This window comes from Crocodylus siamensis, chromosome 2 (genome assembly GCF_052110815.1).
Source record: "Crocodylus siamensis isolate JL-2025a chromosome 2, ASM5211081v1, whole genome shotgun sequence".
NCBI classification, from domain to species: domain Eukaryota; kingdom Metazoa; phylum Chordata; order Crocodylia; family Crocodylidae; genus Crocodylus; species Crocodylus siamensis.
In genome coordinates, this window is record NC_143396.1 from 144888538 (window position 1) to 144915037 (window position 26500).

At 45.1% G+C, this 26500-nt stretch overlaps 1 protein-coding gene across 3 annotated transcripts in view; it reads left to right on the top strand.

Moving 5' to 3' along the window:
- The window catches only part of AFF1 (ALF transcription elongation factor 1), a 204397-nt gene that overhangs the window by 30841 nt on the left and 147056 nt on the right, over positions 1 to 26500 (top strand). The window contains exon 1 of one of the 3 annotated variants that reach the window (XM_090037028.1): positions 19313 to 19669. The exons of the other annotated variants lie outside the window; for them this stretch is intronic. Within the exon in view, the coding sequence (XP_089893154.1) occupies positions 19653 to 19669 (17 nt within the window). The 5' untranslated portion in view covers positions 19313 to 19652. Of the gene's footprint in view, positions 1 to 19312; positions 19670 to 26500 lie in introns of those variants that run through there. 3 annotated transcript variants of the gene reach the window in all.

Consider the following 26500-nt stretch of genomic DNA (forward strand, 5'->3'; position numbering starts at 1 on the left):
TGGTGTGCTTCAGTACCTTGGACAATCTGCCTGAAGATGACCAGTAACAATCCATTGTTTTGCTAACTATAGTTAATGTTTCCTTTGTTTAATAAATTGGTTGCATTCAAATGGAAAACATATTCTTGGTAACATTACTTTTTTCCTTATGTATCCAGTACATCTTAACATAGCTTTATTTAGTTAATTTTTTTCCTTACATTCTCCTTGAAATTCAGTTTCTTAGTGTATTTTTATACAAACCACAAGTAAAACAACTGAGTTACTATGAAATGCTGTCCAGCATTTTCTCATATAATAAAGCTGTATGTTAAACTGCATAATAGCTTAAACAAATGTATGTGGTGTACACTTGGCTAGTAAAAAAAAAAAAACAAAAAACAAAAAACCCAATTTAATTTGGTGTAAAAGCTATAATTACTTGCAAATCATCTTGTTCTAAGAGTTATATCAAACAATGATAATTTTCCTTTAGGAAATTATTATAAACTACATATTGAGATTAAATCTTTGATTAGTAAATTGAGGGTTTATACTTTGTTTGAAAAAACAATTACAATTGGTGATTTTTATTATATCAATGCATCCTGACACCTAATGCACAGCTCTTTTACTTTTTTTTTTTTTTTCCCCTTCTCCGTATTTAGTGTTTGGCACTGTGCCCTGTTTACGGCCCAGGTTACAACACTTGTTCTAAAAACGGAAAGACTGATTTTCATTCTGGACTTGCCAGTGATACTCATCATACAGGACCTGAATATTTCACAAGCATTAATTTTTACACCATTAATTTTCACACTCCTAGAAGAGGGAGGCTATTGTTATCCCTATTTTGCAGATGAAGAACTGAGGCAGAGAAATGGTCATGAGTTGCTAACAATTTTTAGGTGCCTAAAGTGAGAGAGCTGGGACTTTAAGGCAAGCGTGGAACCCAATTCCATGGGGCAGCAGGTACCATTTTCTTCTCGTATATCTCCCTGCTCTTATTTGCTACCCACCTTCCAAGTTCCTTAGTAAATGAGGCAGGAGTTTTATTTGTAATACTCTTTTTCTTTCATTGTGCAACTCTGATACTCCCCCAGACCACTGCAGTGAATGAGGCTGGAATCCCATGGACAAAATTAGTGGTGCACTGATAAGAGATTTTGGGGGCCAATAGCTATACCTGTAAGAAGGCATATTGGCTAATACTGATCTGGTTTCTGATACAGCTGTGTGCAGCTGGTAAATCCACTGTAGTGGAAGGGTGGAGAAGGGAGGGAAAGAATGGGCATGGGTGGCAGATCAACGCCCCCCTCAGTGAGGGAGGGAGTGGGGCAGGGGCAGACTGCCGAGCCAGGGTGGAGCATGGGATGGAGCCACGGCTCATCCAGAGGAGGGGGGGTGGGGGGCAGCTCCCACTGCTGCTTGCACCCTGGGATGGTGTGGGGCGAGGGTGCCCCCAGATGTGCATGGGGTGGGGCAGGCGGGCTGGAGCCAGGGCTATGCCGGGCTCTTCTCTGCAGGGGCTGGGGTTAGGGTGGGCAGCAGTGGTGCTGGGAGGGGGGCCTGTAGCAAAATTTGGGGTGGCCATAGTCTGTCCCCATCCCCCGCCCCCCATGTAACCCCTCTCCCAGCACCACTGCTGCCTGCCCTGAGCTCAACCCCTGCTGAGAAGAGCCTGGCTCCAGCCTGCAGCTGCCCCGCCCTGCCCCACCCCATGCAGATCCATGCCCTCCCAGGGTACGTGCAGTGGCAGGGACCTACCAACTGCATGCAGCTCTCCATGCTCCTTGCTGCCTATGTGCTACGCTGCAGCTGTGTGTACACATGAGCATTTATCAGCTTCATTGGGCCAATTTCCAATGCAGCCAGTTTTCTTTGTTAGAGCTGATCCGATATCGGACCAATGTATCAGTGCATATCTAGACAAAATAATTTACCTACGGACTGTGTTGTAATTGTATTGTAACAATGATTCATTTCCTAACTTCTGAGAGCTTGAGTTCATAACATTACTAACATTTTTCTAGTAGTGTTGAAGTGAGCTTGTTGCCATGATGTTCTAGAAAATAGATGAGGCAAGGTTTTGTGGGTGATTATCTTTTACTGGACCAACTGCATGGTTGGAATAGATTTAGACAAGCTGTCAGGTATCGCAGTACCAGAGACTCAAGGAAGGATACTCTGACATCTGAAAGCTTGATCTAAGTGTGTGCATGTGTGTGATTTTATAAGTTTTTAAAAAGCACACGGCAAATTCACAAATCCCATCCTACCCCATTGTTCCTCCACCTGCTTGATTCATCTGCAGGGTTGCAATGCACTGCAGAAAATTCTACTATGTCATCTAACACACAAACTAGTATTAGGTTGCCATCTTCAACATGGACTAGCTGTAGAAGTGGATGAGACATTTGCTTTGTCAGTAGTATTTTAAGTTGCAGGAATAGGGATGCTTGGAAATTGTGGGTTCCATTTCAGGCTCCTGAGCAGAGTTCACTCTTTTATCAGATGGGATAGGCTGTCTTAGTCTATGACCTTGCTCCCACCTCTATTTTTTTTTTTGCCCTCTTCCTACCTTCCAGCTCTTTATACAGTATGTCTTCCTATGAATGCTTTCCATGTATCCATGTGCTCCTAGTTGCTCTCTGTCTGTAGAATATTCAGACGCACTCTTGGCCCAACTCTTCACCCCACTATGTCTCTGTCCCACTGATTCCTGGTCCCAGGGCCTCCCTCATATTTCCCTCCTCAGCTCCCTGTCTGATCTCAAAGAGAACTAGGATTAGATGGCCTAATGGTCACTTTTGGCATAAAAAATCAATTAAAACATTAATAATTATGCGAGAGGCAAAGATTTTCTTAGGATGAAATTGGACCAACTATGTAGCTGGGATAAAGTTAGATAAACTGTAGAATGCAAGACATTCTTCCTCAGGTTTCTTATCACAAGAATCCAGGCAGAGCACACTGGAAAAAGAGCAGAGGGGAAAGGGTGAGAGAAATTCTCAGGGGTATCACTCAGGTCTTTATCAGAAGAAAAGAAGCTGGTTACTGGGAGATCAAGATCTGTCAAAAGGCAGGAGGGTCATTCTACCTTCCTCCTATGGAAATAATTCAGAAGTTAGATAAAATCTCACAAATGGACTTCTTAATACTTTTATCCAAAATTTTACCTGGTATCAAGGTCAGACTGACTGGCCTGTAGTTTCCTGGATCCTCCCTCTTCCGCTTCTTAAAGATGTTGACTTCCTGCCCTTTGGGCTGGGGGCTAGACTCGGTGATCCTCCAAGGTCCCTTCCAGCCCTAATGTCTATGAAATCTATGAAAATGTGCCATCAAACTGATATCAGCATTTGGTCTGTGGTTCTTTGGGTGCCTACACACATGTTCCAGCACATTTTAATTAGAACGCTCTAGCGTTGCCCCAGCATAATGAGTATAAATCCCTGCAGGTTTAACAATGGCTGCTGGGGTGCTTTAATTAAAGTTTCTTGAATCAGTTTTAGTTTAAGTATCCTGTGGCCATTTTTACTTGTGTGGGGGCTTAATACTTGTGATGCTACAGTGTTTTAATTAGAGCTGCTCTCTGGGAAACGATCTAACTGAAATATCCTGTCCTCTGTTCCCCCCCCACCCCCAAGCATGTGTATAGGTGGTGTCCAGCCAACTTCTGAATTTTTGTTCTCAAATTTGCCTGCACCCAGCCCCTCTGTCTCTCTTGTTCCTGATTGCCAGCCCTAGTTAGGTATCTTCCTACTCAAGTTTCATGTTCAAATTCATTCCTCATGCTCCAGAAGGTCCAGGTCTTGTCTCCTCTGTATTCAAATCAGATAGCTTACCCGGGTGCCAGCATGTCAGGCAAGGGGAGTCACTGAGGGCCTCCAGGCTTTCAGTTCTGTAGCAGCCAAGAGCTACAGGGAAAGACGTACTCAGTCCTGTACCCAGTGCAGATAGCATCAGCTGAGACTTTCAGCAGCTAAAATTCATCATGGCTCTGCAGAGCATGCGCAAACTGCATTTTTTTTCAAAGGCTGTAACTTGGTTGCATGTGTGCACATTTTCACAGATGTGTCTGAAAAAACAGTCATGAATGAGACAGGCCAGCATCTCACTGAACTTTGGTAATCCCTGTTCCAGGTCACAGAGGCACTCTGGGAAACTATGAAACAAAGTTGCCTGAATCTTATGTTCTGAGCTGTTAGATTTTTGGGAAAGCTTTGCAAGCAGTTGGAAACAGGGTTTTATAATTAGAAGTGTTGGGCAACCAGCGTTATCTGGAATCCCTGTACCCTGAGCTTTTGTTTGCTACAAGGTTCTTCAGATTCTGTGCAAGGCCTGTATCCAGGGTTTTTCATTGCAGCTGTGTTGGTCTAAGGACATAGGCAGCCAAGGTTCCTTTGAGTAGATGTGATATCTTTTATTAGACCAACTGAGTCTTTGGAAAAAGTTCTTAGTAAGCTTTTGGGTGCAGTCACCCTTTGTCAGGCATAGGGAGACTGTGCTTGAAAGCTTGGTAAGAACTTTTTTCCAACTACTCAGTTGGTCTAATAAAAGATATCACAAGCCTGTATCCAGATATGGTAATATGCACGTAACCTCAGGTGAAGTCTTTGGGTGGTGAAATGTGGTTTGAATTATCATTAGCTACAGAATCAACTCTTTTAAAAGCAAAAAACTACATTCCCAGGGAAGAGAGGGGTTGGAGGTGGCAGTGGATGAGTTTGACAGTTTTATTCCCCACAATGCTTCCATACCATAAATTGTTTCCAACAGTGAGAAGTGCTCATTTGACCTGGAGAACAAAACAAATGTAAGCAAAGTTTCTTTTATAGTGTTAATTACCCTGAGGTGTCAAGGTTTTGTTGTATGTTTCTCTTCTGGGGGATTGGAATAACTGAAACGAGCCTGGACACAGGCTTATTGTTTAGTGTTCTTGAATTATTAATTACCAAGAACTAATAACATTGTTTAAACCTGTTAACAGTGTTTATATGTGTGCAGTATGTTGACTTGTCCTACAACCATTTGATCAGTTTCAGTTTTAAATAGTTTGAAAGATTTTTTTTTAAGCATTAGAGCATGCACTTTTATTGTGAACATCATATATATAAATAAAACTTAGCCTGCTATGTTTCATTTAAATACCACAGTATAAAAGAGTGTTTGTGTACATAAGCCAGGGCCAAGAAAGGAATATACTTAGGGCTGGAAGAAAATCACATTTCTAGTTACCTTGAAAGCTACTTATGTATGGCAATATGTGTTGCTTTCACCACTGACCGCTTCATTTGCAATTTTGCAAAAATATTTTTTCTAAATAATTTTTTACCCAGATCTTTAAAGCAATGTCATCTTTAAAACAATGTATGTCTAGTTTCCAGAGACTGTGTGCCATCAGGGACCGTGAGCAGGCGATCAACCCCCACTGCCAGGCCTTTCACCCCAGGGAGTGGAGGGTTGACCAAGGTCACCTTCCAGGGCAAGGGAGGCCTCGGGGGACCTCTCCTCCTGTCCAGCCATGGGAGGGTAGACCAAGGTGGTCAAGGGCCCTAAAGCCCACTGTGCCAGGGTCCCCACCCCGCTGTGGCTTTGCAACCTCTTGCAGCCCTAGCAGAGCCTACCAAGCTGCAAGTTCCCGCAGGCAACACTGGCTCAACCCTCGCTGTCCCTAAGGCAAAACGCAGAATCCTTGTCATGGGAGACTCCATCCTGAGGGGGATGGAGGGGACAATCTGCCGCCCTGACCCCTTAGCTTGGGAAGTCTGCTGCTTCCCAGGAGCCTGTATCCAAGTCATTGCGGAGAAGATCCCTGGGCTCCTCCAGCCCACTGACCAGTACCCTATGCTCCTTATTCATGTGGGCACCAATGACATGGCTCAGAGCAATCCCAGCCAGGTCATGAAGCACTACAGGGATTTGGGAGTGGGGCTTCAAAGGTTGGGGGCACAAGTGGTATTCTCTTCTATCCTCCCAGTCTCAGGCTATGTGCTATGGAGGGAGAGGAGGATCAAGGTAGTGAACCAAAGACTGCGGTGCTGGTCTCATTGGGAAGGCTTCAGCTTTCATGACCACAGTCTGCTCTTTGGTGAGAGAGGCAGCAAGCTGCTGGGAAGGGATGACCTCCACCTCTCTCTGCTGGGGAGGAGGCTCTTTTCAGCCAGACTGGCTGACCTGCTCCACTGGGCTTTAAACTAAGCACAATGGGAGATGGGGGGACTACTGCCACTGCTGGCCCCCTGAGCCAGCAGGCCAAGGCACTTAAAGGAACCCACTCCTGCCCCAGCCCTGGAATGCTCTGCAGGCAAGGCAGGGGCCCCCAACAGGACATTTGCCTGCTTGTATACCAATGCCAGGAGCTTGGGGAATAAACAGGAGGAACTAGTCCTCCTGCTAAACGCAAATAAATACAATGTCATAGGGATAACGGAGACCTGGTGGGATTCCACCCGTAACTGGGCCACAGGTATAGACGGCTCTACCTTGTACAGGAGAGATCGAGTGGACAAAAGGAGTGGGGGTGTAGCTCTCTATGTCAAGGAAAGCTACTCGACTCTGCAAGCCAACATTGGTGCCCAGGGTGGATGACTGGAGACCCTCTGGGTGAAAATCCGTGGGGAACATGGCACAGGGGACACAACGGTGGGAGTCTATTACAGATCTCCTACCCAGGATAAAGAGCTTGACCAGGAATCCACCAGGGAACTGGCCGAGGTCACACGCTCCCAGTTCATGGTTCTCATGGGAGACTTCAACTACCCAGACATCTTGTGGGAAGAGCACTCAGCCAAATCCGAATGGTCACAGAGTTTTCTCACATGCATGGATGACCTCTGTCTGATGCAAGAAGTCTACGGGCCAACAAGAGGTAAAGCACTGCTTGACCTGGTACTGGCAATGGGGGGATGACCTTATCAGCGACCTAATGATGGAAGGGAAGCTGGGTGACAGTGACCACAAGCTGATCACCTTCACCATCTGCCATAAAGTTGGCAAGTCAGTCAGCAATACAGAAGTCCTCGACTTCAGGAAAGCTGACTTTGACAAGCTAAGGAGGCTTGTCATTGAGGCCCTAAAGGGTCTCAGCCCAAAGGGGAGGGGAGTTCAGGACAAGTGGTTGCTCCTAAAGGGAGCGATCCTCGATGCACAAGCAAAGTCTGTCCCATCTCAGAGGAAAGGCAGCAAAAGGGCACAGCAGCCCCCATGACTTTTCAGGGAACTAGTGCACCTCCTGCTTCTAAAAACAAAGGCCTACAAAGGATGGAGCATGGGATCCACCTCCAATATTCTGCACTGGTCCAGACTTGCAGAGACCAAACCAGAAAAGCCAAGGCTGTGACTGAACTCCAACTGCCTACAAGTATCAAGGACAATAAAAAGTCCTTTTTTTAGATATGTGGGGAGCTGGATGAAAAGTAAGGGCAACACTGGACCCTTGCTAAACCAGATGGGACAACTGATGCCCAACACCCAGGAAAAAGCCAACTTGCTAAATGGGTACTTTGCGTCGGTCTTTCATCAGTCCCAAGGGACTCCCCAGCCCATTATGGGACAGGAAGGCCTGGGTGAGGGTGATTGCTTACCCTCCATCAATGCTGACCTTGTGAAGGAACACCTTGAGAGGCTGGATAGCTTCAAGTCAGCCAGCCCTGACAGCTTACATTCCAGGGTACTCAAGGAGCTGGCAGGCATCATAGCTCAGCCCCTGGCACAGATCTTCGAGAACTCCTGGTGCTCTGGCGAAGTGCCCAAAGATTGGAAGAAAGCCAATGTGGTGCCTGTCTTCAAGAAGGGGAGGAAAGTGGATCCAGCAAACTACAGGCCCATCAGCCTGACCTCTATCCCGGGGAAGATCCTAGAAAAGATAACAAAGAGACCATCCTCATCAGACTGGCTAATGGCAACATCCTGTGGGATAGCCAGCATGGGTTTGTCACGGGTAGGTCTTGCTTGACCAATCTTATTTCCTTTTACGACCAGGTGACCTATCACCTGGACAAGGGGGAAGAGATTGATATCTTATATCTTGTCTTTAAAAAAGCCTTCAATCTGGTATCCCATGATCACCTCTTGGCAAAACTGGCCAACTGCAGCCTCGGCCTCAGCACGATCTGCTGGCTGAGGAATTGGCTACATGGTCGGACCCAGAGAGCTGTGGTTGTCATAGTGCCTTGTGACCAGTGGGGTCCCTCAAGGCTCTGTCCTTGGCCCAACACTATTCAACATCTTCATTAATGATGTGGCCAAGTTCGCCGATGACACTTTGGGGTAAAACATCTGCGTCTGAGGACAGGAGGGTAATCCAGGTTGACCTCAAGAGGCTCAAGAAATGGGTGGATGAGAACCTGATGGTGTTTAACACCAAAAAATGCAAGGTTCTCCACCTTGGGAGGAAAAACCTGCAGCATGCTTATAGGCTTGACAATGCTGCACTGGCTAGCACTTTGGACAAAAGTCATAATTGACCACAGGGACTTGGAGGTCACGATTGACCACAGGATAACAATGAGCCGTCAGTGTGATGCTGCAGCTAGTAAAGCAAGCAAAACGCTGGCTTGCATCCATAGGTGCTTCTCAAGCAAATCCCAGGCCATCATTCTCCTGTTGTACTCAGCCTTGGTGAGGCTGCAGCTGGAGTACTGCGTCCAGTTTTGGGCTCCACAATTCAAAAAGGATGTAGAGAAGCTTGAGAGAGTCTAGAGGAGAGACACACGCATGGTCAGAGGTCAGGAAAACAGACCTTATGATGAAAGGCTGAGAGCAATGGGACTATTCAGCCTGGAGAAGTGCAGTATCAGGGGTGATCTGATGGCCACCTGTAAGTTTTTATCAGGGGTGCTCATCAGGATCTAGGGGAGCATCTGGGGGAACCAGAGCACCCCAAAGGATGACAAGGTCGAATGGTCACAACCTGCTCTGTGGCCGTTTCGAGCTCGACATAAGGAAGAACTTCTTTAGTGTCCGAGCCCCCAAGGTTTGGAATAGACTGCCACTGGGGGTGGTTCAAGCACCTACTTTGAATGCCTTCAGGAGACATTTGGATGTCTATCTTGGTGGAATCCTATGATTTCTGCTGACTTCCAGCCCTTTGGACAGGGGGCTGGACTCAATGATCTCCCAAGGTCCCTTCCAGCCCTAATGTCTATGAAATCTATGGCACAGGCTTTGGAAAGTATTCTTCATTTTAAGCATCCTAGTCCTAATGAACTTTTATTTAAATAAGAGAGCTGGCTTTTCATCAAAGGCTGGATTGTGCCTGCCTGCTTCCAAAGCCGTATGCAGTCACTGTTTTGTTTCTCTTAGGAGAAAATGACTGTGGTTAAAGTTGCAGAAAGAGATTTTGTATTCTTAACTGTCACCAAATGAGTGCTACCAACTTTAATTTATCTGCCTAACAACTTAGTTCTTCTGTTTACTCATCTGTTCGGAGTGGTAGTATTGTGCCAAGTTGGTGGCATATAGTGAGACTGAATTGAAATATAAAGGTTTGAGTAATCCTTGGATGGGTAGTACTATAAACAAGTAAAATAATGTAGTCTTAAACTCTACACAAACCTGTCAGCTGACTAATCAAATTCTAAAAGTATTAGCAAAATCCTCTGCCTTTTGGTCAGATGTCCTATTTCGTAAACATTAGGATGGGGTGGACAAAATATTGCCCTTGAGCCAGATACAGCCCATGGGCAGGCACCCATCAATTAATTGTATACTGGCTGGCCTGTGGCTGCCCCTGCTGCCCTTTTGTGTGGCCTGAGTCCCACCCACTTCTACTGGGGTAGCAAGCTGTGCTCCCACCCTTGTGTGGGGGAGCGCCCAGGCCCCGGCCAGTGCACAGCTTCTGGGTGGGGCCACTGCTGCCACTAACAGGGGAGTTGCTCGGCTCCCCCGGCTCCTCCTTGTATCCCTGCTGCAGCACTCCAGGTAGCAGGTAGTGAAGTGATGGGGGTGGGGCAGAAAGAAGCTGCAGCTGGCTGGGGGTGCAGAGCCCAGAGCCCACGCCCAGCAAAGTGGCAGGAGTGCAGAGCCCAAGTTGGCCCAGTTCCGTTGTGCTGGGTTCCCTGTGGCTTGTGCAGCTCCCAGGACTTGCATGCCACTGAGGGGGAAGCCCCATGCAATGGAGCCAATGGCCTTTGCTGCTCCCTGCTAGCTCATGCAGCTCCTGGGACTTCACCAGAAGTGGCAGGAAGCCCTTGCACAATGTAGGCCAGGTCAGCTCCACTCCCTGTGTCTGGGCAGAGTCCTGGGAGCTGCACATAGTGGCAGGGAGCAGGGCCAGCCCTCTGACCCCATCGTGTGTGGCTCCCCCCTCGTGGCTCTGGCTGGGTCCTGGGACTGCACATGAGACCTAGGGAGCCCTGTGCAATGGAGGCAGGCCAGCCTGGCCCTGCTCCTTGCCACCATGTGCAGCTCCCAGAAATGGCTGGAGCTGTGCTGTGCCAGGGAGCTTGCCTGCATGAGCCATGAGCACCTCCGGTGGCCTGCCACTTGCTGTTAAAAATTAGGTTTCAGTGAATCAGTGTTCTTTACTATTTCCATTTTAGGGTGTGCCCTCCCTGGAGAGAGAAGGCAAGCCTGTTTCTGAACATCTGGACTATGGAGCTATGCTTGTCATATCTGTGTAGCCATTTTCTGACTGACCAGGGTAGATGCTAGGATTTCTAAGGGCATATCTCAGAGTTCTGGGTACCTCACTAAGTTGAGCTGCTTTAAGAAATGTTTTGCATCATATTATGGCATTGCATTATATATGTCCATCTTTTCCAAATCCCTGAGTGGAAATATTCTTAGCCTGCCAGCACAGCAAAATACTTCTGGCTGGGCACAATCTTAATGCCTTTCTATTCCAGCTAGTACCAAGACATGTGTCCAGCCCAGGGCAATGAAATGTTCATGCTATTGGCTGTACTATGAATACGGACAGGGTGCAGATAAAATGTCCAGGTGTGGTGTAGGGCATTTCAGCAGCAGGTTGCTGCTAGAGTGAAGATAAGTGAAGTATCTTTGGGTGCCCTTAGGTTAAATAGTGAACAGAGCAGTGCAGGATCAGAAGAACTGAGTCAAGTGGGGTTGCTTCATCTTGCACATCTTCAATGACTAGCTGTGGCCCAGAAATTCTCTGTAAGGTAGCAGGCCTTTGTATAGCTGGGTGAGAAGCTTGTCCTGATTCTTTAAGTATAAGGACACACCAGTGAGGGAGGCTTGAAAGAAGTAGGTTGATTTTTCTGTCCGTCTTAAACTGGTACAGGTTGGGGGCTGACCAGCTGGCAAGACAAGTGTTGCTGTGGTAGTAAAAGTTTTTGAGGTGGTTATGGTTTACCCACAGACAATGGACACGGCTAATGTTTCCAAATAATAACTGGCTTTGAGAGATTGGGATCCTTGAACAGAGCTGGAGACATGCGTGGCAGATGTGCTCATTGTCGGCCTACGACAAGAAGCATATTATTGTGTCAAATGCAAAGGATGCTCTTGGATAATTGTACCAGTCTTGGTCAGCCATAAAGGCAATCTCATGAATATCAATGTGGGATACAGTGGCCAAAAGCAGGAATCCAGGATGCTGATAAAATGTAGTGTGACCTAACATGGAGGAACTTCATTTGGCCTGTGGCAGGTCTCTTGGTCCTGTCTGGTCCCGGTACAGTACAGCCTGTGGCACATCTTGCTGCCCCCTGGATTGGGGCTGGGGCAAGGGCTGTGTACTGTTGGCAGTAGCAGAGAGGAGCTGCAGGGTGTGCAGACTCCAGCCAGGGGGAAGGAGGGGATGCTGACCAGCCTGTGGCAGCTCCCCACAGCTAACTGCCTATGTGTCCCACAGGCCTAAATAATTGCCTGCCTCTGTGCTAGAGGAAGTTTAATTGCACTAGTAAAAGCTAGAGGTTAGTGGATGGCAGGGTGTATGTTAGGCCAACAGAAGCCTACAAACCCACTTGGATGCTAGTTCCACCTGTGTTGAAGCAAGCTGCATGCTGCAAGGGATGCAAGGATAAGGGGAAGAGTTTTGAGTGGGCTTAGAATGTTTTGGTACAGGAAACCAAACAATGCATTTGTGATTACTTGGGCTTATTCCAAGGGAACAGATGGGAAATGCTTGGGGGTAAGTGTTGCTTTTGTATGGTACAGGGGTATAGGTTGTAGCCATGTTGGCCTAAGGACATAGGGAGACAAGGTTCTTTGGGTGAATCTGTTATCTTTTATTAGACCAACTTAAATGGTTGTAAAAAAAGTTTCTAAGCAAGCTTTTGAATTTAAAAACCCTTTGTCAGGCTGAGGAAGTTTCTGCAGTTGGTGTGTGCTCTTCCTGGATGGAATGAACAGTAAAGAAGCCAGAGGCTGGGCTGGTATGCATACAAGATAGGCAGTCAGTGAAGATGTAAACTGAGAAGTTAGTGCGTGAGAGACAGGCTGGGTGGCTGGGAGAAGGGGGATGAATGTAGCAGTTAAATAATAGAGAGGTACCTGAGGAATCAGATGTCAGGCAGGTTATAATGTGTCATAAATCCAATGTCTATATTTAGTTCATGATTTTTAATGCCATCAGCATTCCCAGATCTTACAGCTGCACCTCCAGAAATGTAATCCAGTATCTTATTCAATTCACCAAATGCCCTGATGGAAAATACATAGGAGAGACCAAACAACAACTGAGCACCAGAATAAATGCACACTGGAAATCTATCAACTACAAGAATACCCAATTACCTGTGGGGGTACACTTCTCACAGGAAAACCATTCTGTCTCCAATCTCTCAGTCCTGATTCTCAGAAACTTACAAAACACTTCTCAGAGACAGGCCTATGAACTTCATCAAGCTCCTGGATACTAAAAATTATGGACTAAATATAGACATTAGATTTATGACATTATAATCTGCCGACAGCTGACTTCCCAGGTACCTCTCCACTATTTAACTGCTACATTCATGCCCCTTCTCCCCCACCACCCAACCTGTCTCTCACCCAGTGTTGCCTCAATTTTACATTTTTACTGACTGCCTATTTTGTATGCATACCAGCCCAGCCTCTGGCTTCTTTTCCTGGATGGAATGAAAAGTAGAGCATATCCCAACTGCAGAAACTTCTTCAGCCTGACTAAGGGTTTTTAAACCTGACAGCTTGCTTAAATTCCCCCCCCCCCCAACTATTTAAGTTGTTCTAATAAAAGATATCAGATTCACCTAAAGAACCATGTCTATTTTTGTATGTTGATATTTGGAAAAAAAAAAAAATCAGCCTCTTGTTTTTCATGTGGCTCCCTGCCTCTTTGTTGTTTCCCAAGCACTTACATGTTGATATAATGTAAAACTGACAATTTTATTTAAAAAAAAAAAAAAGTAAGAAAATAGCAGTACTACTGCTTCTACTAAGAGCCCTGTAAAAACCAGTCAGTCTACCTGTAAATAAAGTGTGTGTGAAGTGCCATAAAATGAGTAAGTGCTATACTCCGTAGAAGTGACCAGCAATGCCAAGCCATACAATCTTGATTGTCTTGGAATTTCACATGGCCAACAAGTATCATTTCCTTTCCCAGGCTTGCAACATGGGCTAAGAAAACAGTGTAACTGTACTGCCGTTCCAGAAGAATATCAACTAAATTTTAGACCGCTCCACCCAGAAATGTTTAGTTGCTGCAGTGGCCATAGGGCATGGTTGCTTGAAGGAAAGCACACTGGTGCTGGAGTTGGGGCCTGTAGCCTGTTGTCAGTCTTGGAGAGCAGTGACAAACAGCATCTTCTACTGCAACCAGGCATGTTCTTAGGTCAGTGGCGCCCAACCTTTTCAACCCGTGGGCCAGAGGAACAGCACTAAGTCCATCTACATGCTGGATCTGGTCTATGGCCTTGGCATAGTGTGCAGTGCTGGCTTGTTTGGGGGCTGGTGCAGCCACACAGTAATGGCCTACTGGACTTCATCAGGTCCTGGGCAGGTGGTTTCTGTGTGGGTCAGGGCCTGGCTTAATCCAGGTACCTGACTCCTGCATGGGGCCAGCCTGGCAAGGGCCAATCTATGCGAGGCTTGGAAATTTGGTAGCTGGTGGCTAAATTTATGGACCTGCAGGGAGACACATGTGCTGGGTTATATAGTTCCATGGACTGAATCTGGCTCACAGGCGGGGATTGACCCTGTTCTAGATAGCCTGCCACTACTTGCCTTTCATCTCCCTGTCACACTTTTGGTGCTTCTTCCAAGGTTCAAAATGCCTGTCCAAATTTTACTGCCCAAAGTCACTCTGCATTTCTTGTTGTAGGTTGTCCCTGAAACTTTTTGTCTCTCCCCCTACTGGTATAGGGTCTTTTCATCAAGAAGCATGAGTGTCTATCTTGATCCAGCAACTGGGAGCTTCTTCCAGGGCAATGGAAGAGCCTTTTCTATTTTAGTCTAGAAAAACAGTTGTTCTGCCTTTATAGGAAGGCTGATTCAATTATTTTTATCTATGGGATGTGCCTATGTTTCATTTCTCAGGGGTGTTGGTTATAGCTGTGTTGGTCTAAGATCATAGGCAGACAAGGTTCTCTGGGTAAATGTGACATCTTTTATTAGACCAACTGAATAGTTGGGAAAATTGCTCTTTGCAAGTTATGCCTTAAGAAGAGTGTTTGTGGCCAAAAGCTTGCAAAGAATATTTTTTTTTCCAACTATTTAGTTGAACTATGTCCCAGGGGTATGGAAGGAAAGAGGTGGGAGACCCTTTTACCTGCATGGGTCATGGTGGGGACAACTTGTCACAGCAACAAAAAGAAAAGCCCTGAGGACAAGGCATACTCATCCTCTACAGGCTTGGCCAGGACGGATGAGCCGCAAAGAGACGGAGCACCCGTGCACTTTGTCAGTCACCTTTCTTTGCAGCTGGGGCTGGCGTACGCCGATGACATCACACGAGGACACCGGCCGGAATAAAGGCCATGGAGGGGGGATGTAGCAGGGAGGCAGCTGTGGGATCACCCCCTGAGCTGAGCGCAGACGGCGGGCCCTTACAAGGAGGGACCCGGGTGGGATTCTGCAGGAGAGAACAAGGCCTGAATTTAAAGGGTCACTCCCCCAGGGGATGAGGGAATTGGCCAGGAGGAAGATGCCGAGAGGTGGCAATTCAACAGACACAGGACACATAGGTGGGGGGTGGGCCTAGGGCCCTCCACTGTAATTTTGGTTCCTTTTAGGGCTTCTGTTGGCTTCTTTGAAGCCCTGGGGCCCGAGAGGGGCCATTGGGTAGACGTTGAGGGCTGAGCGGGCCAGGGCTGCTTAGAGGGATCCCAACGCAGAGAAACTAGGCCCATCCATAAGGCCATCACCCCTTCCTAGGCAAACCACAGTGATGGGAGTGAAGACCATCATCAACAAGGGACCCGAGTGGCAGGGGGAGAGGGGGACACCGTATCAAGGCGGAGCTGAATCATACACCATTCAGTGGTCCTGATAGACTGGCGCATAGCTGGGATGTAGGGGAGGCGGAGCCCCAGGAACACCCGCTAGTAACGACACCCGGTGTGTCCCCACGGCAGAAGGGAACCCTCCTACTAAACATAACATCCAAGATGTGACAGATGAGTACTGGGGTATTCCCTGTGGAGAATGTGACCCCGCATTGAGACAACAGGAGCCACCCTTGCAGCAGACTCAGAGTGCATGCTCCAGGGCTGCTAGGGAGAGGCTACACATAGTTAGGCTGGCAAATTCTAATAAAAGATATCACATTTACCCAGAGAAGCTTGTCTGCCTATGTCCTTAGACCAACATGGCTACAACCTACACCCCGAACCATGGTCAATTTAATGTTTATTTAAGAGAGAGAAGAGGTTTGGGGAGGAAGGGGAGAGGCAGGGCCTATTACCAGGTACAACCTTAATGCTGTTTCAAGTGGCAGTAGTGTTGTAAGATGTTAGTCTGTTGTAGATTCCAGTTTGGAAGAAGGACTGTCTTTTTTAGGCCTTTGAAAGAATGCCAAGTATCCACAATATAAAGATTGCTTGGTGTTTGATAAGCAAATCAATAATCAGAGAGGGCTAGTAAGCTACACGAGAAGTTTACTCTGCTCAGGAAATCTCTCTCACCCCCTGGAGGCACAAGAATCATTGACCAGGAGTGGGGTGAATGTGAACAGTGTGCTGTATGAAGAGGCAGTAGAGTGCTAACAACAGATCAGCCTGCTTTCTCATTGTTGCCAGCACAGACAACCCATCCTCTCCACCACTGCAAGCATACAGGATGCTTTAAATAGTGAGCACCCAGAGGCCAAGCACCACTAGTACCAAGGGATGTAATACAGCCCCTGGGACTTAAATAAACTTCTGGGACATTGTTTTAAGGCTATTACGCTCTGCCCTTTTTTCACTGATATAAAAAGTTTGTTGATGGAGGAGTTGGTGACTGTGGTGAAAAATGTGTGTTCAGCAATAACATGCATATTTTCTATGCAAGTTAAATATTGGAAAGGGTCCAGAGAACAGCAGTGAAAATGATTAGAAGTCTAGAAAATGTGACTTACGAGAACATAGTTTTCTTGTTCCTGCACACTGTCACCAGTTTTTCCAATAGCATAACCACCAAATTTTCTGTAAAGTATGATGCTGTTCTTGGGGTAGTGCTGGGCTCTATATCACACTTGACTGAACTACTGATAGAAGGACAGGTAGATAAATGGTTTTAAAATCCGCTGTTAGTGTGCTACACCTTATGGTATGTTTTTAACTCTCTTCAGACCTGTTGTCTGATTAGTCTTTCTCCTTTGCCAGTTTCCGTAAGATGCTGTCACAGAATGCTGATTTTGGGTATGCATTGGAACAAGAGTTTTAAATATGGACCAGCTGTATAAAAGTTAATAGATTACTAGCACACACAAATCAAAAAGGATGATAGATAGAAGGACTAGAAAATATGGCAGTAGGGCACTATTATAAAGCAGGCTCTGTAACCTTGGCTTCAACTATGTTCACATTATACAATAGGTGAGTTAGAGACCTACCTTAAAGCAGAGTCCAGACTCAAGCGTGGCTGGCCACAAAGCACATTAAAAATTGGTAAATCAAGTTCTTATGTATGATAGCATAGGATGCTGGTTTAATATTCAAATTTTAAGGAGTTTTAAGCAATGGACTTGCCCTTAGAAAAAGGGAAAGAACATTCATGGAGCTTGTGTTTGTTTGTTAGTTTGTATTTATATGTTCAAAGTACTGTACAAGAGGAGATACTTACTATAATTATGTATCTGACTTAACTCCCTCATTACTGACCTTAATGACTTTGAAGATGACATGAGGTGCTTTTATCTTTCCCAGTGGAGCATAATGTGGCTGGTGGAGAGAGCAGAAAGCTGTGACTCAGGAGACCTGGCTTCTATTCCTGGGTCAGCTTAGTGACCGTAGGCAAGTCACTTAATTGTTCCGTGCCTCAGTTTCCCCCACCTGTAAAATCGGAATAATGATACCAACCTCTTGCAAAAGTGCTTTGAATTTCTATACAAGCCAGGTATTACTTTAATTTCTTTACTCCTTAGAAAATGTGTATTTTTACCTTTAGCATATGTTTTAGGATGTGACTAAGTGGGATATACATGAGCTTAACTGTGACTACTACAAACAGGCATGCTTGCACAAAACTCATTTGTGTATGTGAAATATTTGTACTGGCCTTGTACAGCCAAAATTTCATACCTTGGTCAAAACAAAACAAATTTTTCACAGAATTCTTGCTCTTCTTCGCAGAGGGCTGCCTACTTATCAACTTCAGTCTTTTACTCTGTAGGTATTTTATTTATAGTTTGCTTGTGTAGAAGTTGCAGTACTCTGAAAGCATTAAAAAAAATAACTTTGGCTATCTTCCTCTTTGGGTGCCCAACTGTAAGTTCCATGAACAGGGTACAGTATTCTGAGACACTCAACACACCACTTTAAGATATTTCAGCTTGGACACCCAAAATTACTTTTTTTTTTAAATACCCCCCCCATATTCATATTTATATAATGTAAATAATTATATAATCTACCCACCCACACTGTCAAAAAGCACTGTGCTCCTTTTTGCTCAGACTTTCCAAAATGTCTTCACTTTGAGCAGAGTCCAAGATTGGAAAGTTATTTTTGTCCAAAAATGTTTTAAGCAACTGTGTGGATGGAGTAGATGGAAACAGTTATGTCATCTACTATTATATCTTGTCAATCTTTTCAACTTCTGTGTCAGTCTAATTTGTTTTTTGTATGTAGTTTTTAATTTTTATTGGTGAATTTGCTTTCCACTTGCTCTCCACCCCATGCCATGTAAATAAATAAAACTTTCTTGGTAACAACTCAGTATTACAAAACGTTTTGGTTTTGGTTTGTGGATATATCTGGAGCCAATATTTTTGTTTGTGTACTTATACACCTACTGTGCTATGGAAGATTGTAAGGATTTTGGGTGTGTTTTGGCTGCTGAATTTGTGTGTTAACTGTTGGTTGAAGGGAGTTGCAGTAGCGTGTTTTTCATAATTGTATTGAGGAGCACCCAAAGCAGGAGCCAGGTGCTGCTGTTTGCTTAATGAGCATACACATCACTGTTACAATCCTGTGTGGCACTGGGGCCCAAGAGAAATTAGACATTTAAATTAAAAATTCTTTTAACTTGGGATTCCAGGTTATGGGCATCTGCAGTTTACATGATGCATCTATTTTGTAACTGACTTTCAGTAATAACTAATCTTTATTTCTAGACTAGTTAGGATTTTTGTTTTTAAAGTGAACCATGTGATGATGAGCATCATACTCTGAAAGGTGTTTTTGTGGTGGTTGCTGTAGATTTCAAGGATGGGAGGGGATAGAAGAGCAACAACAATAAAACTCCCACAAAATGTTTGATGGCAGAGATCTCTGCCCAGTGAATCCATGTTTTACAGAACCTCCCCCTTCTCCTGTTTCTTAGTAAATCCCCCTTGTCTCTGCACTCCCCCCTTCCTGTTCAGCCCATGAAACGTAATTACATCTGGAGAGCCAAGCAGTAGGGAACTCTGTGTTCTAGCTGCTTGCCTGTTTGTACATTGTCAGGGCTTTGGCACAGGACCATTTATAAGCATGCAGGCGGATCTCTGGCACAGAAGTACTGTGTTTTTCCACTGTGATAGGCTAGTGCTGGGGTTTGTTCTTTTCTTATCCAATCCTCCAGTTTTCTTGTCTTGACAGAATAACATGTCCATTTAAGGAGGTGGATTGTACCATGAAAACTTTTCAGAAAAAAGGGGTAGATCTGGATTGTTCAGGCACCTGGGACTGGAGTTGGAAAAACAGCTGTTTTTTTGAGACATTGCAACACCTGATAACTGGCTTCTTGCACTATGCTGAGGAGCCTTTTGTGCAGCTTGTAGACCTTTAAGCTGGAAGTGCCTGATCTGGGGAGCTGATAAGTCAGGAACTAGCTAACCTCCCTGCAGGTTTGTAATGCATCGAGCCAGAGGAGGCCCCTGGTGCCCGGATGTCTATCAAATTTGTGTAATCTAATGCTGAACTAGAGAGACTTAGCTCAGGGAACTGTCTTTGGGAGCAGGGAATTCTGTGACATTTTAGAGGTTGCAAATACACAGAAACTAGGAAGCGACCAGAAAGCATCAGCGAATGGGAAAAAAAGATTTTGGCTTGGGGGTAGGGCAGCCAGTTTGGGGATAGGGGGCTCATGGACAGAAGATATTTGCCATTATAAACTTCACTATGGCTGCCCAGTCAAGGTAAGGAATTAATTTAACTTTTTACTATGGTGTAGGTTTTATTGAGAACTGGTACCTAGCCTTACTTTACAGTGTCTTCCTTCCTCTGCTACTACAGTTTGCTGTTCTCTGTGAGTAAATTTTGTTTAAATGTCTCTGGATTAAAATCCTGCATGGACTTTTCTTCTCTTTTTGAATAAAATGCAGTCTCTTTTTACAGTACACACATGGGAATGAAATAAAAATGAATAACTCCCTGTAAGCACTCTCTTTATCAAAACAAGAAGTTTTAATAGATCCTTCCTTATAAAACTGATCATCTCCTTCGTGAATTCCTATCTTTTTTTCTTCCGGAACTCCATTTTAGCACCTATAAACAAGACTTTTATGGTAGTTTATGTCAGTCTTATAAAAGGCAAGGGATGTGTGTATATATCAGACTCGCACCTTTTAGAAAATTAGCTGTATAAAATGGTAGCAGGTTTGTTTGCATGTAAATCTGCTGAGTAGGCAAAGGCTGGGAATGTATTCTGAGGGTGTGAAGAGGAGAGTGTAGAAAAGAATGATTAACATTAGTTGTTGTCAGTGAAAGGAACAGGCCATTCTACCAAACTTTTTTTTAAATCACCTTTTTGCATTTCAAACCAAACAGAAGTTCCTGAAGTATTCATTTTATGGGTTGTGGTTAGGGGGAGAATGAGTCCCTTTTACAAAAAATTCACAGTGCTTGTTTCTTATTAACAGGTTGAAATGCTTCCCTGCTGAACTATCTCTGCTCACGTAACTTTTGTCTGCTTTTAGGTATTTAATGTTGTAGTTATGGGTACTTGAGAAATGAGAGAGAGAGAGAGAAACTTCTAGTAGTGTAGTCTTACAACAATCAACTCTTCCTCCCCTTCAAAGGGAAAGGAAAAATGATGGCATCTCCCAAACTGAAGCTTGGTACTATCAATATTTTTATGGTTGTTCTTGCTTCCTTCTTTTTGAGGCCAGAAATGGATAAAGCTGTGGGCTGCACAGCAGTGTAAAACACTGGCTGTAGGAAGTGACAATGGACAAATACTGACTTACGAAGAGCTGAACTAGTTTTCTGGAATTTTTTTAAAAAGCTAACTATGATTTCCATTGTGCAGTGATAAGCTTCTGCTTTGCTAGTGGATAGAGACTTTCCTTTCTACTCTCTTTTCCTCTGTATGCTCACATCCATTTGATTTACAGGTCTGCGTTATCCGTGCATTGCTTTAATATGCCAGTGTGCTGGGAGTATCTAGCATAAATCTTAGTGCCTTTGACTGGCTTTGACACTTGGCTTAATCCCAAATACAAGGACATGCTTCAAGTCCCAGAGGTTACACTGTCATTTTCTTGGGTGGCAGGAGGTCATCTGGGAAATAGATCTGAGCATAACCCCCTCTGTCAGCAAACTGACCAAACAAGGACAAGATTGCTGTTGGGACCAATGACGGGCACCTTTTACTGTCCAAGAAAGGCACTGGATTATTGGAGCTTATGTTGGGGGTGCTGAGAATGGGGTTATACTCAGAGTCCAACTGACCTCCATGGAAGCATGGCAGTGCCATGGGGCTAGGTTGATGGGACAAGTTAAATGGGCATTTCCCCTTGTCTGCTAACTTGGAAATGGAGCATATTTGGGACACATGCATATTTTATCAGTCTTTTATTCCTGTTCTTGCCATCCCTAATCCCATTTGTTCCTTTCCACCTTTTATATGTCAAGACGCTGTGAGGTTCTTGGTGATAAAACTGTACCAAACCATTTTAACACACTGTATAAGGATGGAAGGAAGCACAACGTGCCCTAAATAAGTGTTTGATTATCTGCACTTTGGCTTGGGTTGGAGGGGTTAGAATATGATTTGTGGTATAAAAGTTATGCCCATATATCATGGCTGCAGGAGGTGGTGTTTAAGCAAGAGAGACATTTTATGTTATCCGAGTTCACTGTATTTTGGTAGGATGTTTCAGAACATTCTTGGCTCTTTGCCTAGTTGAGGTGGTGGACAAGTACTGTTGATACATCTGGCCTTCTCTTGGACTGTGTTTTGGTCTTTGTGGCCTCAGTGAACTATTGCCCACCCTTCTGACCTAAAGCAATAAAAACATCACGTGGCAATTGTGCGAGTGCAGTGGGGCAGACGAGCCCTGAGACCCACGGGGCGGAAAGCTCCGCAGCTACAACCCACCCGTGGTCCCTGGGGGTGGGGCAGACAAGCCCCGAGACCTGTGGGGCGGAAGGCTCCGCAGCTACAACCCACCCGTGGTCCCTGTGGGCGGGGCACTTACTCACCTGTTGCAGGTGTGCGGTGAAACCGGCTGGCTTAAAAGCCAAGCCGGAACGAAGGAGTGGGAAACCGGAAGTGCCGGTTCGGGAGCAGATCGCCGGCGGAAGCCCAGCGCAGCAGAGGCACGCCAACACGCGACCGGCACGTACATTCTGGGACAAGGGTAAGGCCCTGGAGGGGCGAGACAACGGGGGCGACAGGCTCCAAAGTTGGTCGTGGGAGTCGTGGCAGCCAGAGGCGCCTAACCCCGGCTGGGAATGCACGGCGGGCAGCTCGGGTTATAGGGCTGCTAATCCCAGCCACAGTGCACCCCACCCCAAGCAAGAGACGGGATCACCCTAGGAGGGGGAGGACTCTGAGGGGGCAGACAGCCATTCTCGGGAAGGGGACAGAAAGGAGCTCTCTGATAAAGGACTTTTGAACTTTATTAAAGCCAACTAACATAGAAACCCGGGGCCGAACGCCCGGGAGTGGAACTGTTTGTTTGGCTCATAGTTGTTGATTTCTGGACTCTTATATTTGAGGCGTTGGCCTTCACTCTCCCTAGAGGGGGAGACTAGAAGGACAACTGTGATTTGATACGGAGGCCCGAGTGAGGGTGGAGGGGAGGAAGGAGCCCCCAAGTACCCCACACCTGGAATAACCGGAAGTCTTATTTTTGGAGCTGCGCGCTTCAGAAGGAAAACACTGAACTAAGGAACCATCAAAGTCATGGCAGGCGGATTTTGACGTACGCAGCTCCAGAGACGGTGCACTTCCGGCCGGAAATTATTGTCTGGACGGGTACAGGCCGTTGGATAACTGGACTCGTTCACAGCAATATTTTGAGCAATTAAAAGATTTAAGTTTGGGGCGGGGGGGTTTGGAATGAGCTTGGTACTTGGAAGTTCTTAAATTCTCATCTTAGCACAGTCACTAGCTTGCTATGCATCCTTAGGCACCTGACTTAACATTGGGCTATTTCTTCACTTGAGGGAAGGGCTGTTGTAGCTCAGAACAGAGTTGAGGATTACAGCAGTGATCATCTCTAAGAAGTCAGCTTGTTCCAAGAGATGGCTTACTTGCTTCCTGTTTTAGTTCTTGAGAAGGAAATGTGGTATCCACCCTTGTTATAACTGTTGGAGAATGCTGGGGGGGTTTTAATGATGACCGCTGTCTGGTTAATACATATATGTACCAAAGGGGAAAATTGCCCCCCAGTCATTTTCCCTGGGGAATGGGAATGAGCTAAATTTTACTTTCTGCCTAATCTAAGCATAGCCACATATATAGGTAACCTCCTAAATGTGAAACCAATTCATTGTGGATTTCTGGCTTCCATAATAACTGTTGCATACTTTTCCCAATTAGCAGAAAAATTGAACTGACAAGATGGGTCAGTTGTATGGTACAGGAAGAACAGATAGAATTGCGTTAGGTATACTGCTGTTTACCCTAGCTGTGATGCACCTTCCAGTCTATAGTCTGTTGGGGGACATACGTGAAGACTTGCATTATGGATAGTATCCTGGCACCAACATTACAGTAAGTCTTCATCTGCCACTTACAGCTGAATTTAGTGGGGTTTGGGCTTGATACCTGGCTCCTACCCCTTAAACATAATGGTTGAGCCCATTACCCTTTGTGTGGCTGGTGGCTGGTAGATTTAGGTCCAGGTATTCAAAATGGACCTGGATCACTCAAAATAAGAACACCCCAAGTTTTGAGGCCCATAGGGCATGTGTGCGTGTGTTCGCGCAGGCGCACTTGAGTTGAAGACCCAAAAGTTGAGGGCCTTGAAATGGAAAGCTGCTTTTGAAAATGTAATTCCTCTTTCTTTAGCTAGAGGGATTTACAAGCCCTGTTTAGTATAGGATGTTGAAACTGTAAACTGAAGAACTCCACTCATTCTTTCCTTTTTTTTTATATCTATATATAAAAACATGTATATGGAGGGGTAAAATAAATTGTATGTGATTTAAGAGAAAAGAAAATTGTGGTGGTATGGGAGATTAGTACTGCATAATTCCTAAGTGGTAACGTGGAGCTGAACTGCAGGCAAGGTCATTATTTGCATGTTGATAGCTGACGTTTGAAAACTGGAAAAAACTGTTTCTTAATCTTTGTAAATATGCCATGCTGTGTGGCACAGCCATAGGAAAGGGGAATTGCTAAATATGAAATCTAAGTATTGCACACCTGTCTCTTCTGTGCATCTTCAAATGTTGTTTCTCCTGAGTCAGCCCTGCAGGGAATGTTAAGGGAAAATACAACAACAGTCTGGGAATCCTTTTTGCTCTTCTATCCCTGAAAGACAAATTGTGCCAACTGCAGCCTTTGAGAGATTAAACATTACTTCCAATAATTTCAGTTGGTGGGTGGGAAGTATGAATAAGAGATAGTTGTTGGGCTTAATTCTTTTTAAAAATCCTTAGTTTATGATAATGTTGCTTAACCAGCTTCTGTCATGGAAAACCTGCTAGCATGAATTGTGCTGCTTGATTTTGTTCCTGTGCATTCTCAGAGTCCCGTGAAGACAAGATCTGAAACATTTCCCTGTCTTTCTTGATGCACTGGTTCTGTTCATACAGGTGGGAATGAGCAGTGTTGAGATTAATATCCCAGTGCTTCTACCAAGGGATGCTGCTGCTGAGAAACAAGCCTAGTTTATGGGTTTCATGTACAAATGGTTTATAACTTTTAAGCCTCTTAAGCCTCCATCTGTTTGGATCTTCAGTTAACAGTTGATGGACCAGGTGAGTTTTGTCAACCATTGCTTCTATTGCCAGTAATGAAGTTAGGGTCTGTCATGTATCACTTGGTCTAATGCCCAAGAGTACAGGGAGTATGTTTGTGCGTGTGTCTATCTAAGTTGTGCAACCTGTTATGAGTCTCAGTGCACTAAGTACAGTGTTGAGTTTTTTAACGTAAGAACTCCTGGGCCATACAGGAACACGATATCTGCTGGGGCTATACCATTGCATGTGTGGTGTTTTTGAGCACTTTGAATTTGGCACCCCATGTTGTGCTGGCTAAACATCTTAAGGTAGAGTCTAAAAACTGATTGTAATGTAATAATGCCAGAGCCTCAGAACATTTTTGTTTCCTGTCTGCTAGGAGATTCCCTTACTTTGGGGGCAATCTGCCTTTGATAAGGGTGCCTATAAGGGAGGTGATGTGCAAGTGTGAATCTGGACTTGCAGTGCATCACTGGAGAACAGAGAAAAAGAGGGTTAATATTAAGAGGGCACACTTCATGCCTGCTTGTTTTCCTTCCCTTCTCTACATCCCCATGATGTGTCCTACCTTTCACAGTTGTGTTCACTTGAGTTCTGGGATTTCCTCTTTCCACTAGAGCAGGGGTTGTCAACCTGGGGTACTTGGGAAGGCCGTAGGGGGTACATGTAGGTGGGCAGGGATGGAGCGCCGCCACGTAGCACCCCACACCGCCTCCTCCCAGGAGCAGGGCTTGGGGGAGGGGGAGAGACGGGGTGCGAAGGCAGCGGCATCCCTCTGTGGGCTGCACAGACACCAGCCAGATGCAGGGAGGGGGTGAAGCTCGCATATGGCAGCCTCTGCCCACCACCTCGTGTTGCCGTTGCTCCGCATCCGGCTATGCATTACCCCCCCTCACCTGCTCTGTGTCTGGCCGCTGGTGGTACACATTAAAAAAAGTTGAAAACCCCATGAGGTTTTGCCAAATGGAACTCTTATGTAAGGAGCTGAAGGATTATCTTATATCCTTTTTAAATGTTGTTGTTTAAACAACATGCATGTAAAATCATGCACAAAATATGTCTACACTGTTGTGTAAATGCAACTTTTCTTTAAAAAAAAAAAACAGGGACTTTTTAAACTTGTTATAATCGTGCTTCTCTGCCCATGTAAAAGAGAGAAGGAACTTTATTTTGTTCCAGTTTTTATACATTAAAAAAAATACAGGTTTTTTTTCTCCAGTCACATCCATAGTACCAAACAAAGCAAGAACATAACCCCCCCACCCCTTGATTTCTTATAGAGCAATTTGGACAAACACAGTTGGTTTGTGTTTCAGTTTCATGGGGAGTTTAGGATAGAATCATTAACTGAGTGAGGGCAGATGTCTTTCTTGAGGTAAGGCATCAAAGTGCATATGAAAGGCAGAGGTAAATTGTGAACTTTTCACTGCTAGGGCAATGTGTTCAAACTCTTGACAAGATATCTGCAAATGCAGAAATGGATCTTGTGAAACTTGGTGGATCTACTCACCTGCACAAAGCTAAACATGTTTGGAAACCCTGGTAGGACCAAGGCCTTAAAATTTCTCTTTGCTCTTCCAGTCCTCATTTTTGCGCATAACTAATATTTCTTCTCCAAAGTTTTCCTTCTGTAGAAGGTGTTTAATGTTCAAGGTACTTGTTAGGCAATGCAAATATTTAAAAAAGGTTTTGTTTTCCTGCTTTGCTATATCTTACCTGCACTTCTTAACTGTGGTAAGGAGAGAGTAAAGAGTTTTGGGGCAGAGTTGGGAGTTTGAGGAAGAACTTTGCTGGTGAGGAAGGCAGCATTTTAATGATAGCTAAAGTACTTT